General features: G+C 67.1%; 1 protein-coding gene across 1 annotated transcript; it reads left to right on the forward strand.

Annotated features, from left to right (window-relative positions):
• The first annotated feature begins 2,811 nt into the window (after positions 1-2,811).
• Positions 2,812-12,548, forward strand: TIMP2 (TIMP metallopeptidase inhibitor 2). Its single transcript, XM_084273626.1, has 5 exons — positions 2,812-3,133; positions 10,004-10,104; positions 10,196-10,304; positions 10,394-10,518; positions 10,868-12,548. Exons 1-5 carry the CDS (start codon positions 3,007-3,009, stop codon positions 11,066-11,068), a joined length of 663 nt encoding a protein of 220 aa, XP_084129752.1. The 5' UTR covers positions 2,812-3,006; the 3' UTR covers positions 11,069-12,548.
• Positions 12,549-14,109: the final 1,561 nt, after the last annotated feature.

Here is a 14,109-nt window from a genome sequence, read left to right on the forward strand (position 1 = left end):
TGGCTGCGTGCCTTCCCCTAACCCCAGCCCTGCACGGCTCAGACCCCAGAGGTGCCTCTAGACCCAGAGCTGTCAGCTCTGGGAAGAGCTGAGACCTGGCGGGGAGCCGGTGGACAGCGCGGCTGTGCCTGTGCCGAGGCAGAGCCAGAAGCACCAGCTTGGCTTCCCAGGGCCAGCAGCAGCTGGGAAGCATTCGCAGCAGCCCCAGGGCTTTGCTGGCTGGGGAACCTTCCCCAGCTCGCCAGCGGTGTTGTGAAATCATGGCAGCAGCCTCCGGCCCCCGGGGAGGAACTTGCACAGGTCTTGGGTTCCAAAAGTGCAAACCACGGGGATCTGCAGGCCCCTGGCTTCCTCCCCACTCCACTAACCACAGAGCTGCAGCCCCTGTCCCGGCTGGCTGGGCAGCTCAGCATCACACCAGTGCCTGGGCTCCATGGCCCCCCTGCGGCATGGGGCAGCTGGGGGAGTTGGCAGGGGGGCCACAGTGCCAGGACACTGTCAGCCCAGGACTTCCACCCCTCTCCCACAACCCCCCCCCCCGAGCCAGGCTGCTGTCCAGGGCCCTGCATTGTTGGGTCCAGTACTTTTTTGGGGCAACCTCCCAGCAGCCTGGGGTGCCTGCAGGGGTGTCAGAGCAGCTGCCAGAGGGACCCTGTGCCCAGTGTGGGTGGGAGCAGGCAGAGGCACAGCTTGACATGCAGTTGCCTCATAGCTCTGGGCATAAGCACCCCGATGACACCCATGTGATCTCCAGGGCTTCAGAGCGCTGGGACTGGCTACTGTGGGTCAGGGGCTCCTTGGACCCCCAGTGCTGCCCCACTTTGGGGACCAGCCATGTGAAGGGAGAGCGAGGGGGCCTGTTGTGAGGCCACCACGTTGAGGCTGGAGGGGACGGGGGGGGGGTCTTCCTGAGAGCCTAGCCTTGCTGCCCCCCACCACACCCCTTCCCCTGACCTTGTTTACAGTGTCCAGCACCTCCATGAGTTCGAGAGGAGCGCGTACGAGGCTGGACATGTGTTTTCATTTAGCCCAATGACTCATTCCAGCGCTGGGGCTGTGAGCAGACGCGCTCATCTCCTCAGCGGGGCAGCTCTACCCCGGGCATGGACCCGTCCCCGGTGCCGCAGGCCGAGCCGGCCTCTGCCCGTGCACGTGGCCTCTGGGGCTGTGCAGCGTCCGAGGCGCTTCCCAGCCCATGCTGGGTGCTGGCTGGCCCTGGGCTGCGCTGGCTGCTCTGCCTTGGCCTGTGCTTCACTTGGCACAGCCTGTCCCGGCCTTGCTCACCCTCCTGGCCCCTGAGGCTGGCAGCTCGGCAGCACCTGTCTTGGCCCTAGGGCTGCCCTTGGGGCTGTCCTGGCTGTGTGGCTCCTTGTCCCCTGGGCGCAGCTAGGTGAGGAGCCCTGCACCCCACTAGGAAGCGTGGCCTCCCCATACCACATCCCCCTGCACCCTCGGGCCATCCTGCCAGCTGTCTTGCCTGCCCTTGCCCTGGCCCTTGTCCTGGTGATCTGGCAGCAGCCCATCTCACCTCTCCTCATACCAGGGGCCTGGCAGGCTGCTGGGGTGTGGCGTGGGCAAGCACGACCACCAGCCCCTGCCCCACCTTGAACAGGATGGGGGCTGGAGCATCCCCAGGCCCTCAGCCCTGCGATACCCAGCAGCACCAGGGGCACGTGGGCAGCCAGACCGGCAGGATCCTGGCGACTGCTGCCGAAGCATCTGTGAACCGTGTGCCCTGCAGTGGAGTCAGGAACCTGGAGCCCCATCTCCAGGTTTCATCCAACATCCCAGCAGCGGGAAGGCAGAGTCCCCTCCCACGGCTGCCCAGGAGGCTCAAACAGCGCTTGGACCGGGTTCACCTGCCCACGCTTCCACTGCTGCTTCTCATCCTGAAGGATAAGCAGCTCTGACACCTCCCTCACCCCCGAGGAGCCGTGGCAAGGCAGCTCCGTGCCGTGAGGCCGGCTCAGGAGCAGGTTGCGTGGCTGCGGTGCTGGCAGTTCCCTGCCAACGCGTGCCTGCAGCGCTGGCCGGGCTGTGCTCAGAAGCCATGTCCCTGCCCGCAGGCAGAGCCGGGCTCCCTGCCCACTTGACCAGGATGAAGACGCTGCTGGAGCGTGGCTGGGCGTGGGTGTACAGGTATGATGAGGCCAGCGACATCCTGACACCCTCCAGAGTGATGCACCCAGGACAGGGACAAGGTGGAGTTTTTGGGGACGCGCTCCACGGCCAAGGGTGACGGGCAGAAGCTCTGCGGGCACCTGGGTGGCTCAGGACCCCCCGGGCTGAGCTCAGCCATCGTCTGGCCGTGCCACGGGCGCGATGGAGGGAGGGGATGAGGGGCTGCGGGCGGCAGGATGAGCTGAGCCGAGCTGGAGGAGCCGGAAGCGGAGGAAATGCTTGGGCACAGACATAATCGCAGTCCTCCCCTGCAATTTACTGCTCCGCTCGGCGCAGGCCGGGCGCCAGGTCTGAGAGCCGGGGGGCCGAGCTCCCCGCGCTTTCCCCTCCCCGGCTCCCGCACCGCGCCCGCTGCCGCCGGGCCCCGCCCGGGAGAGGGGGCGGTGGGACTCGGTGGGAGCGGTGAGGGGGTAGCGGGGGGGGTGGGAAGGGGGTGGCCGGTACCCACGGCGGGGGCCGGGCCGGGCCAAGCCGGGCCAGGCCGGGCCGGGCCGGGGGAGGCGATCGCGTCGCGGAGCCGCATCCTGCGCGGAGGGGCGGGAGCAGCCGGGCTGGCCCCGCGCCATGCAGAGGAGGAGCAGCAAATCCCCGGAGCACGTTAAAAAGCGAGGCTGAGCGGCAGCCGGGGGAAGGAAGCAAAAACACCCCCATAGAAGGCAGCGGAGGAGCGGCCGCAACAGCAACAACAAACAGCAGCAGCGCCCGTAACACCGCGCAGGGGCCGCGGCTGCCGGAGCCAAACTTTCCGGCAGCGGCTCGGCCCGGCCCGGCGGTGGATGCGGGTTTCTCGGGCGGGTCGCTTAGAGCCTGTAGCTCCGCCGCAAGATGCCCGCCGCGCTGCCCAGCCTGCTGGCCTGGCTGGCGGTGCTGCTGCTCGGCAGGGCCCGCCCGGCCGATGCCTGCAGCTGCTCGCCCATCCACCCGCAACAGGCCTTCTGCAACGCGGATGTAGGTGAGCACCGCCCGCCGCCCCCGCGCTTTGTCCCGACGGGAGACCCGGCCCGGCCCGGCCCCGAGCGAACTTCCCGGGGTGGGGTGGGGTAGGGGGGGAAAGGGGTGGAAAGTTGGCTGGGGAGCGGGTAGGGAAACGGGCAGAGCCTCCCCGACCCCCGGCACCTGCCCGCCACCCGGTGCGGGCTCCGCGCCCCGGGGGTGTGTCGGCGGGAGTAGATGCGCGGCCGGGCGCGGTCGGTCTGTCCGTCCGGGGTGTGTCTGTCTATCCCTCCCTCCCTCCCTCCCTTCCTTCACGCCGTCCCGGGCTGGGGGGGGTTGGGGGGGAGACACCCTGACGGCCGCACCCGGCACCGGTTCCCGGGCGATGCGCGGGAGCGTCGGTTCAGCCCCGGGGCCGGGTTTCCCCAGGGCGCAGCCGGTGACACGGCCTCGCCCAACTTCGGTGGAACCGCGGCGGTACGTGGCAGCGCGGGGACCGCGGCCCCGGGGCCCCCCTCCAAGCCCGGCGACGGGCGGGAGCGCGGAGCCAGCCCCGGCCCGGGAGCGGCAGCCGCAGCGGGCTCGGCCACCTCCCGTCTGTTCCTTATTTCCAGGCATTTCCTCTCCCCCGTCCCACTTTGTTCGGCTTGGATGCCGCTGAAAGGGAGGGCTTGGCAGCGCCGGGATCTGGATTCCTCTTTCCATGAATAATGCCCTTATTAAATTTTAACATATTAAGCAAACAGACCAACCCCCGGCTCCTGACGCTCTCCTTTGCCGGGACGTTCCCAGGCTCAGCTGGAGAGGTAGCATTCCCAAACACTTAGGCAGCCCCATCCTCTGGATGTGCTTGCCCCATCCCCTGCTCCTGTGCCAGGATGCTCCTTGATGGACGCCCAGGCTCTCCTCTTCCCCTCCTCCAGACCCCAGTCCAAGTGTTTTGCCTCTGTGGGGATGGTTCCCACAGCATCTGGCTGCTGCCCCGTGTGCCCCGGCTCTGCCTGGCCTTGCTGCTTGGCAGGGCGTGCCACGAAGCGTGTTGGAGGCGAGGAGGTTTCTCTACAAAATGGAGCACTGGATTTTCAGAGCTGCTGCTCCAGCTGGTGCCTCTGGACTGCAGGATTCCCCCATGTCACGTCTGCTCTGGCAGCATGGATACAGCTTCCCGTCACGCTCTGGGTCAGGCTCAGCTTTCCGGGGCACTTGTGACTCACTGCCCGTCCCGGGGTGCTGGCTCAGCCATGACTCAGCTGCTGAGTCACTGTCTGTCTCAGCAGCCCTGGCTGTCTCAGCCATCCCCTGGGAGGGTATGGTGTGGCTGGGCAGCGGTTGCTTGCGGCATGGGCTGCCCCACTGCCCATGACAGGTGCCTGTCCCGTGGGCATTCTGAGCTCGTCCTGCCAGAGCATCCTCCTCCTGGGCTGTGCTGCTCGCAGTGCTGGCACCTCCTGGCTCCTCGGCTGCATCCCCTGTGCCACTTCCCCAAATCCATCTTGCCTTCTGTGATCCCAGGTGGGATGAGTGTTTGGCTTGGGAAAGCCAGGTTCGTCTTGGCATGAGCTCCCCAGCGTTCTGCTCCCACACAACACACATCCATTCCTGTGCCGGGGGATCCCTGCCCTTCTCACTGCTCCTCGTCTTCCCGCTGGATGATGCTCTCTGGAGCTGAGTGGTGTCACAGCCAGCTCCCTCCCTACAGGTGTGCAGAGCCTAGGGAGAGCCAGGACCATCCCCAGTTGCTGTGGGTGGAGTGGCCTGTCTCCAGGCTGGGTGGAGATGTGGTGGTGGCTGATGCCTGGATGCACCTGGGTTAGCTGATGAGCCCCAAGGCTCGAGCTCAGCACTTGGTACAGGGAAGCTGGGTGAGTGCGGTGTGGGGTCTGGGCCCTGTGGGGCTGGCATCCCCGCTCTGTAGTGTGGGGAGTGCCTGCCACATCCATCTGCACCTCTCCATGGCCCCTCTGCCCTCTTACCCCTGCAGCCAGCTTGCATTTGGAGTGGGGCCAGAGCAGCCACAGCTCAGGGTTCCATTTCCAGGCGGCACAGGGTGGGTTGAATGTGACTCTGCCTTGGGCACGGGGTGCCAGAGGGGTTGGGACTCGTGTCATCAGAGCTGGAGTCATGGAACAAGTGACCCAGCCTGCCTGCACTTTTGCTTCCTGACCTGTGAGATGAGCAGCGGTTTTCTGTAGGGCCTGGGGCTCAGGGCTCCCCACCTGCACCTCCCTGGCCATGCTGGGTTCTCTGCCAGCCAGGGGCTTTGCTCTCCCTGTGGATGGGTGTGTGGCTGGGTGAAGGGTCACAGCAGGAGACCCCTCTTGGTCTCCTCTGGAGCCATGGGGGATGAGGAGGCTCAGCCCTTCTGGGCATGGCCATGGCTTGGGCCCTGTGCGGCGGGGGTGGCTCCAGGAGGGCTTGATGGGGCAGTGGAGAGCAGGGGCTCAGTGCACTTCAGGGGACGGGCGCATCTTGGATGCAGCCCCTGGCAGTGCTGTGCCGCTCCCAGTTGTCCCAGTGCTCAGTTCCTCAGGGCAGAGCACAGGGAACACGGGGGCAGGGGAGGATGGATGGGGGTTGCCGGTGGCTGGCAGGGTGTCCGAGGGTTTGGGGAGAGGCGGGAGCAGGCCCTGCCGAGGGCTGCCAGGACGAGCGCGGCTGCCAGGGGTCCCGACCGAGGCCTGGTGGGGCAGGGCACTGCCGGTCCCCGGCGCTGCCTCGCCGAGCTCCGGCGCTCAGAGCCCTTCCCGTGCGGAAGGGCCGTGGGCTGACTGCTGGGGCTGCTGCTGATTGGGCCCCATCCCGCTCCCGTCAGAGGGCCGGGATGACGCACGTGGCCATGGCAGCACAGAACCCGCCGCTCCCGCGCAGGCCAGTGGCGAGTAGGGCCTGGTGCTGCCCCCCACCTCACCATGGGCACTGCCTCACGCCGGGAAGCCCCCATGGCCTCTGATGCTTCTTGCTGTGGGGCTGCCCGTGCTCCAGTCTCTGCGTCCCCAAAACTGCCCCGTCACCATGCTGGGGTGGGGGTGCCCTGCTCCGCTGCCCCTACAGCTGCCAGGGTACAGGCAGGCAACTGGGGGTAGCTGCTGCCTGTGTACCCCAGGGCTGGGGCTGTGTCCCTCCCAGGGATGGTTTGCCTGCTTTCCATCTCGGCCAGCCTCGAGCAGGGCTGGAGTGACCCTGGGGCTGCTCCTGCCATGGGGATGGGCCCTTGGGCCGGCAGTGCCGGGCGGGCAGCGCTGGCACTGGCAGCCAGCCCCTCCGCTCCGCTGGCTGCCAGCAGCCCCGGAGAAGGGAGCTTTGTTCCCTGGCCATTCAGCCTGGCAGTGGCCCCCGTGGTCTGTGGGCATCGGCGCTTCCCGGGCAGCCGTGGTCGGGTGCTGGCAGGGCCATGTGGCAGGGTCTGGGGTGGGATGGTGGAGCAAGGGGCAGCTGTTTGGCATGTCCGGGGTGAGGAAGGGAGTCCCAGGGTCGGGCTCCTTGTGCTGCCCCTCTCCCCATAGGATATGAGTGGGTGGGTGCTTTTCAGCAGCCCCCAGGATCAGGGGGGCCGTGGCCGGGCCCACGTCGGCTGCAGAGCAGCACCCATATGCCTTCCCCTCCCAGCAGATCTCACCAGCACAGGTCATCACTTCCCAATCCCCTTTCCTCCTTCCCCAGGGAGAAGCTGGGGCTGCCACAGCTCCCCACAGGGTCTTGCAGCAACTACCTGCCAGCCACCCACAGCAACTCCTGCTGTGATGGCAACTGTCACAGCAGGAACCCCCCTGCTCAGCAGCCAGAAACACAGGGTGCAGCCCCTGAGCTGGGGCAGCTATGCAGCAGGGCTGAGGAGGATGGTGAGCCCAGAGATGTCCCAAGCATTTCTGGTGCTGGGTGGCTCTTTGCCTCTAGTTTTGCTCCTGGAGCTGCTCCGCAGCCCCAGTCTGGTTGCATGCCCATCACCCAGCCAGGTGGAACAGTGCAGGGTTGGCTGGCGTGGGACCCTCCATACTCTGCCGTGGGATGCTCTGGCTGCATCGATTGGCCAGTGTGGGAAGTCCCCCAGCTCCCCACCAACCTCCCTCCCTCTACAGCAGGGGGGAGATGCCCCCCTCTCCCTCCTTGCCTGCCCATGTGCCCATCCCTGCATCCTGCCCTAGGCAGAAGGATGGGACAGGAGCGGTGCTGGGAGGCAGCTCCAGTGAGGGGGTGATCTAAAACCCTCAGAACCAGGAGTTCTCAGAGGCAGTGGGCACGGGGGGCAGTCCCACTCAGTGGGTAGGGGCCGGGGGGGGGGGGGCTCTGAAGACCCTGGCTGCAAGCACAGCCCTGCAGCTTCTGTGCCTGCCCAGGAAGCTGGGGGAGCCTCACACTGCTTCCGAGGGTCCAGTCTCTGAGTGGTGGATGCCACAGCCAACAGGGGCACTGGCAGCAGGGAAGGTGGGACTGTTGGTCTCCGAGCTCCTGGGAGTTTCCTCCATCCCGCGGCCCTGCCTGCTTGTCCCAGGGATCTCAGCCGGGCTCTCCTCCCGGGCTCCGCTCCCTGATCCCCGCAGCTTGCCCTCCTTGCCGCTCCGGTTCCTGGCTGGCGTGGAGCAGCTTGGCTGTGCTGCTGGGGTCTTGGCGGGGAAAGCGCAGCGCAGCCGTCCCCTCCACAAAGCCGCACTGTTCAGAACAAATCCGCCTAGAATTGGGCTGCATTTTTGTCAAGTGATTCATCAGCACGTGAATGGAAAAGGCTGGAGCCCACTGAACCAGTAACCGTTCCCCGCGCCTGGAGCCACGGGGCCGGAGTCGCGGTTGTACCCAAGTGACGCCGCGGACGCAGCGAAGGGGCTGGCGGACCGGAGGATGCGGTGGCTCTGGGGCTGTGGGGTGAGGGCTGGCATGTGCCTGCGGTGACCCAGGCGTGGTGCTGGCACAAGAGGGGCCAAAGTCTGTGAGGGCCAAGCAGGCAACTGGGATGAGGGGCTGCGCTGGGGCACTTGTCCTGCTGTAGGCAAGGGGCTGGGGCTTCCTGCATGGCTGAGGGGCTGCTGGTGTATCCCAGAGGGGAGCACTGGGCAAAGCCCAGTCAGTGCAGAGCACCAGCAGGCATCCCATCTGCCTGTGCCATACCAAGCGAGCGCCCACGGTGACTGGGGTGGCTGCTCTGGGGACTGTCCTGCCTGAGCTGGTGGTCACTCACATCGAGTAAACACGGTTGGCGCTTACCAGAATCCATGTGGGGCCGTGCCCCCCACCCCTGACCTTCAGCTTAAATACATCACAGCCTCGTGCCCTGTGGTATTTATAGAACACGGTCAGATTCCCTCCCTGCTGTGCCAGGCGAGACACAGGGAGCTCATCTGTGCGTGGCTGGTGGGGGGGCCCTGTGCACCCCCACTGCTGCCACCCCAGCACCTTTTAGTGGGGGGCATGAGACAGCTCCCCACCCTGACTGGCAGTTGCCCTCCTGCCACACTGGCAAAGCACAGCTCCTCATTCCCTGCCCTGGAGTGGGGCTGGTGGGGCACTGGTGCCCCCAAGAATGGGAAGTTGGCCTTCCCATGGAGTGGCAGCACCCCGAGCCAAGCAAGGAACCCCACGACCCCCTGCCCTGCAGCCAGGCCCCCTCCCTGGCTGCGAGGGTCTGAGCAGGAGCTGCAGCCTTGGAGCTACCCCTGGCACCATCAGCATACCTGGGGCTGGATGCTTGGGCTGCAGGTTTTGGTGCAGGGACCCAGGCCCCAAGCACCTGACCGGCCACATCCACCACACCAGCCGCTGTGTCCCGAGCCGGTGAGTAAGGGTGAGCTGGCTGCCTGCTGCCTGGCAGGTCACGGCCACGTGTTGAGCGCTCACATGCTGGTTTGCGTGTGCCCAGGCTGCACCGGCTGCGTGACCGCAGGGACCTGGCCGTGGCAGAGCTGTCCCCCTATCGCCAGCCCTGGGCTCCAGGGTGTCACGGCCTCACTAGCCCTGGGGCACCCGATGGATGTTGTCCCTCTGCACCAAGCGCTGGGACTGCCTTGGGGTGCAGAGCTGGGGGGGCTGTTGCCTTCAGCGGGGCTGCTGGCCCGGGAGCTCGCTGTCTCCCCTCACCATGCTGTGTTTTTTGGCTTCCCCAGGTTATTTTTTGCAGGCAGGGAGGGCAGGAAGCGATACTGCACAGTCCCCGGCCCCGGAAGCATGTGGGTTTTGCACCGTGAGGCTCTGTGCAGCAGTGGCTGAGGTCTGGCAGGGAGATGGCAGCCAGAGCATCCCCCCCATGGCAACTGGGACCCCTCAGGGGTGGGACAGGGACCCCCTGCTCCAGTCCTGGGGTGCAAAGGCAGGCAGGCCCCAGGCCTTCGCTCCCTGGCATGGGGGTGCAGAGGGGCTGGTGGGGCTGGGGACCTCAGCACGAGCTCAGGCACTTGGTGGGCTGTGCTGGTGGGCACCTCTGAACCCAAAGGTGACCTCCAGGTATCTCCCTCTGCCCTTTTCTCCTCCAGCCCGGCCAGGACACATGGGTGTTTGGCTGGGGCCCTCGTTAAGAGTGGTTTAATTAATGACAGCGGAACAAATACTGTGGTGCTCCCAGGACGCTGCTGGCAGGTTTTAGCTGTCCCAGTGATGTCTGGGTGATGGGTGAGACCCAGCCAGCGCTGAACGAGGGCGACTGGTCCGGTGGGGCCGGCCGGTCCCGGGGTGACCTTTCCTTATCAGCTGCTGCAGCGCGTGCCAGAGCCCTGTCCCTTTGGGGACGGCGTGTGACAGCCAGCAGGACATGTGTGGGGAGGGCAGCTGGGTTGGCTGCAGGCACCCTGTGAGGGTGAGACCCTGTGGGGTGGGTGGAGGAGGGGCTGAGTGGGACCATCCCACCGGGGCAGCACCGCATGACCCCTGGGGAAGCCCCGCTGACCTTGGCACTTCTCCTTTGCAGTGATCCGGGCAAAGGCTGTCTCGGCGAAGGAGGTGGATTCGGGGAATGATATATACGGGAATCCGATCAAACGAATCCAGTATGAAATCAAGCAGATCAAGGTAACGGGGCACATGGGGGCAGGAGATGGGGGGAGTGGGGGTGATGGGGCAGCCGCGGTGCCAGCTGCTCACTGCCACTCCTTCTCCCCAGATGTTTAAGGGCCCCGACCAGGACATAGAGTTCATCTACACGGCCCCCTCCACTGCCGTGTGTGGCCGGCTGCTGGACACCGGCGGGAAGAAGGAGTATCTCATCGCAGGTGGGTGGCCTTGTGGGAGGGCTCTGGGACACACACACACACGGGGTCCCAGGGGCACCCTCTGAGCTGTCTGTCCGTCCTCTCCCCAGGCAAGTCAGAGGGCAACGGCAAGATGCACATCACGCTCTGCGACTTGGTCTCCACCTGGGACTCGCTGAGCCCAACCCAGAAGAAAAGCCTAAACCAGCGGTACCAGATGGGCTGCGAGTGCAAGGTGAGGGGCTGACCCCGCTCCCTGCACTGCTGGGGGGTGTCTGCAAGCACAGGGTTGGCAGGGAGATGCTCTTCTGCATCCTTCAAGGATGATGCTGTGCAGGGAGCACAACATGTGGCTGGGGAGACAGGAAGGGTGGCTGAGCCTCAGGCTCTCTGACCCCAGGCTAGCCCTGGCGCCCAGGGGTTCCCTCAACCCACCTGCATTGGGGTTGCATCCCCCCCCCGTGTCCCATGGGGTGGCTCAGCATCCCTGGCCTAAAGCTGGACCACCAGCCACCCTGTGCTGCTTCCTCCCGCCCCCTCCCCGCTGGCACTCCCCCTTGGTGACGGGTCTCTGTTGTGCCCAGATCTCGCGCTGCCTCTCCATCCCCTGCTTCGTCTCCTCCTCGGATGAGTGTCTCTGGACAGACTGGGCGATGGAGAAGAACAACGTGGACGGGCGGCAGGCGAAGCACTACGCTTGCATCAAGAGGAGCGACGGCTCGTGCGCCTGGTACCGCGGCATGGCCCCCCCCAAGCAAGAGTTTCTCGACATCGAGGACCCCTAAGCCAAACGAGCGCATTCCAGTAGCCAGTAGAAAAGAGAAGAAAAAAAAAAAAACCAAACCTGCGAGATGTTAGACTGGTCCACGCTGATATCGATTCCTGGAGACAGCATGAAAATCCGCTCTGCTGTGGGCATCCCCGGGCTGCGGCGGCTGCCACGCATGCACCCCGGGCAGGGACGGGGACCCGCTCTGCCACAGCCACGCTGGTGGTCCTGTGCTTGCCGCAGGGCTGAGCGGGGCATGGGGATACCCTCCCCTCCCTGGGGTCACGTCCCTACCTGGCCACGCTCAGCCCTGACCCCCGGCAGCTCTGAAGGAATTGAACCCTCGTGGGTGGCGGGAGCTGCCCCGTCTGCGTAGCAGGTCTACCAGTGCCCTTGCGAGGGGGGAGCCGCCCCTGCAGCATCTGCCAGGGCCCCCCGCTGTCCCCCTTGTCCCTCCTGCTTGGCCCTCCCTTGCTGGGCTGTGGGAAGGGTATGGCCATCCTGGCAGGGTCTTTGGTGGGGGGGGGGCTTTGCAGTACAGTGGAGCCCCCAGCTGTGTGCAAGGGGCCCACGGGCCTTTCATGGGGCACAACGGCTCTTGTGTGGGGGTCTTGTCCCAAAAAGCCAGAGGGGCATGTTAGTATGGCTGGGGTGACCCCTGACATGCCCGGGCACTGCTGCACCGTGCTACACATGCTCCTCGCCCCGTGGGGACGCAGGGGGTGAGTGTGGGGTTCTCTGCCTTCCCCAGCACTGCCAAGGGGTGTCCATACCCCCTGCCGCCTCCTGCGCAGGCAGGATGCTGTCGCCATCCCTTCCGCTGTGGCTCACCGGCCTCTGCAGGCAGCTGGGCTGGGCAGGGAGTTCTTCCCCCCTCCCCATCCCAGCTGGGTGCCAGAGTTGGGAGCGGGTCCCCAGGGGCTCTCTGGCAGCGCAGGGTGTTTGTCACCGCCTCGCCCAGCTGTTTGCCGGGCCTTGGCCTTCGGCAACGCCGCAGCCGGCCAAGCTCCCTCCTCTTCGGTGGTGGGGACGGAGCCTGGCACGTGGCTGGGCGCAGGCAGCAGCGTGGCCGCCGGAAAAGCCATTTCCCCCTTCCCCTTCCCACGCAGCTCTCGGGCCCCCGCTTTCTCTGAGCCATTCCCCGGTTGCAGCGGCGCTGCCGCATGGCGCGGCCGACATGCCCATGGGCGACGCCTGCCCCTTCTCGCCCCTTCCCGCAGCTTTGGGAGCCCCGCTCCGGGGGGCCTTTTCATGCTGTGTGTTTTAAGATGTCGTACTGGACCAGTCTGGGCAATTTCAACATATTAAAGAGAAACATTAAAAGGAAAGAAAGAGATGAAACAACAACACCCCCCCAAAAAACAACCCCCTCCGCTCCCTCCCATGTACGGCTCCCCCCCGCCCCCCATGTCCGCTTACTGTACGGTAACCCCGGCCCCGCTCCCGCCCCGCTGGTAGTCTGCCTTTGAGTTGAACACTGCCACTTGTCTTCTCCACCGCCTCTGTCCTGTGCTCTGATTTCCGTCCAGCGCTACGCTCATCACACCAGGCGGGGCGGGGACCGCTCCTCCGGCTCGGCTGGGGGTCAGCCCCGCACCGGTACCGACACCGGAGGGAGGAGCGGTGGGGAGGTGGTGGTGGGAGGGGAGGGGGATGTGTGTGGGGGGGTGTCCCCGCTGGGCTATGGGGGGGGCGGGGCTTTGCGGCGGAGCAGGACACGCCCCCTTGTCTTGGTGTGCGGGGCTTGGGGAGGCCACGCCCACGTTACATCACAGGACGCGCCCTTTGTGAGCATCATTGACGCGGTTGGTGGGCGGGGCTTGGTGTGGCCCCGTCCCCGCCTCGCTGCTCAGGCCGCGCCCCGGTCCGTTAGTGCACGGACGCGGCGCCGCCCCCGAGCGAGCGGAGCAGCGCAGGCGTGTTCCTCGGGAGCCGGGTCGGGCCGTGTCTGTGTTGGAGGCGGTGCCAGCCCCCGGGTCCCGCCCCACGCGGGCCAGGCGCGGAAGGCGTTTGTATCGCGGAGGGCGGACGTCCCTGTAAGGCGGTGACACGTGCGAGCGGCGGGGCTGGAGGCCCGGATGGTGAGGGAGGCCGCGGGGTAGGGGGGGACCAGGCTGGGGCTGGGGGGGTAAGAGGCGCGGAGAGGTGGCGGGGCCTGGGCTCCGCGCCGCCCGCCCCTGCTTTGCCCGTGGGGTCAGCCGGGAGACGGGGGCGGCGGCGGAGCGCCGGTAACGGGCGGGCCGCACGTGGCGGCGGGCGGGCTGGGGCAGGGCAGGGCAGGGGGGCGGCGCTCAAGGGCGCGGTGCCCGTAGCGGCGGCGGCGGGGGGACCCGTGGAAATCGGGGCCGGGGCTGTGGCCGGGATCGCGACTGAGACTGGGCCCGGGAATGAGACCGGGGCCATGGCCAGGGCCGGGACTGAGACTGGGACCGGGGCCGGGACTGGGCCGGTACTGGGACCGGGGCCGGTACTGGAACCGGGGCCATGGCCGGGGCCGGGGCTGAGACTGGGACCGGGGCGAGGACCAGGGCTGTGCCCGGGACCGGGGCTGTGGCCGGGGCCGGTACTGGGACCGGGGCTGTGGCCGGGGCCGGGACTGAGACTGGGCCCGGGGCGAGGACCAGGGCTGTGCCCGGGACCGGGGCTGTGGCCGGGGCCGGTACTGGGACCGGGGCTGTGGCCGGGGCCGGGACTGAGACTGGGCCCGGGGCCGGTACTGGGACCGGGGCCGTGGCCGGGGCCGGGACTGAGACTGGGGCCGGGGCGAGGGCCAGGGCTGGGACCGGGACTGAGACTGGGACCGGGGCCGGTACTGGGACCGGGGCCGGGACTGAGACTGGGCCCGGGGCGAGGGCCAGGGCTGTGCCCGGGACTGAGTCTGGGGCCGGGGCGAGGGCCAGGGCCGGTACTGGGACCGGGGCCATGGCCGGGGCCGGGACTGAGACTGGGACCGGGGTGAGGGCCAGGGCTGGGACCAGGACTGAGACTGGGCCCGGGGCCGGTACTGGGACCGGGGCCGTGGCCGGGGCCGGGACTGAGACTGAGCCCGGTGCCGGT

This window comes from Gallinula chloropus, assembly GCF_964237585.1.
Source record: "Gallinula chloropus genome assembly, chromosome: 20".
NCBI classification, from domain to species: Eukaryota; Metazoa; Chordata; class Aves; order Gruiformes; family Rallidae; genus Gallinula; species Gallinula chloropus.

Bases quoted from the DNA above. Each gene is read 5' to 3' on its own strand.
- TIMP2 (XM_084273626.1), top strand. From the start codon at position 3,007: ATGCCCGCCGCGCTGCCCAGCCTGCTGGCCTGGCTGGCGGTGCTGCTG. The intron at 10,105-10,195 runs GTAACGGGGCAC...CCTTCTCCCCAG, and splicing joins ATGAAATCAAGCAGATCAAG to ATGTTTAAGGGCCCCGACCA. The intron at 10,519-10,867 runs GTGAGGGGCTGA...TGTTGTGCCCAG, and splicing joins AGATGGGCTGCGAGTGCAAG to ATCTCGCGCTGCCTCTCCAT.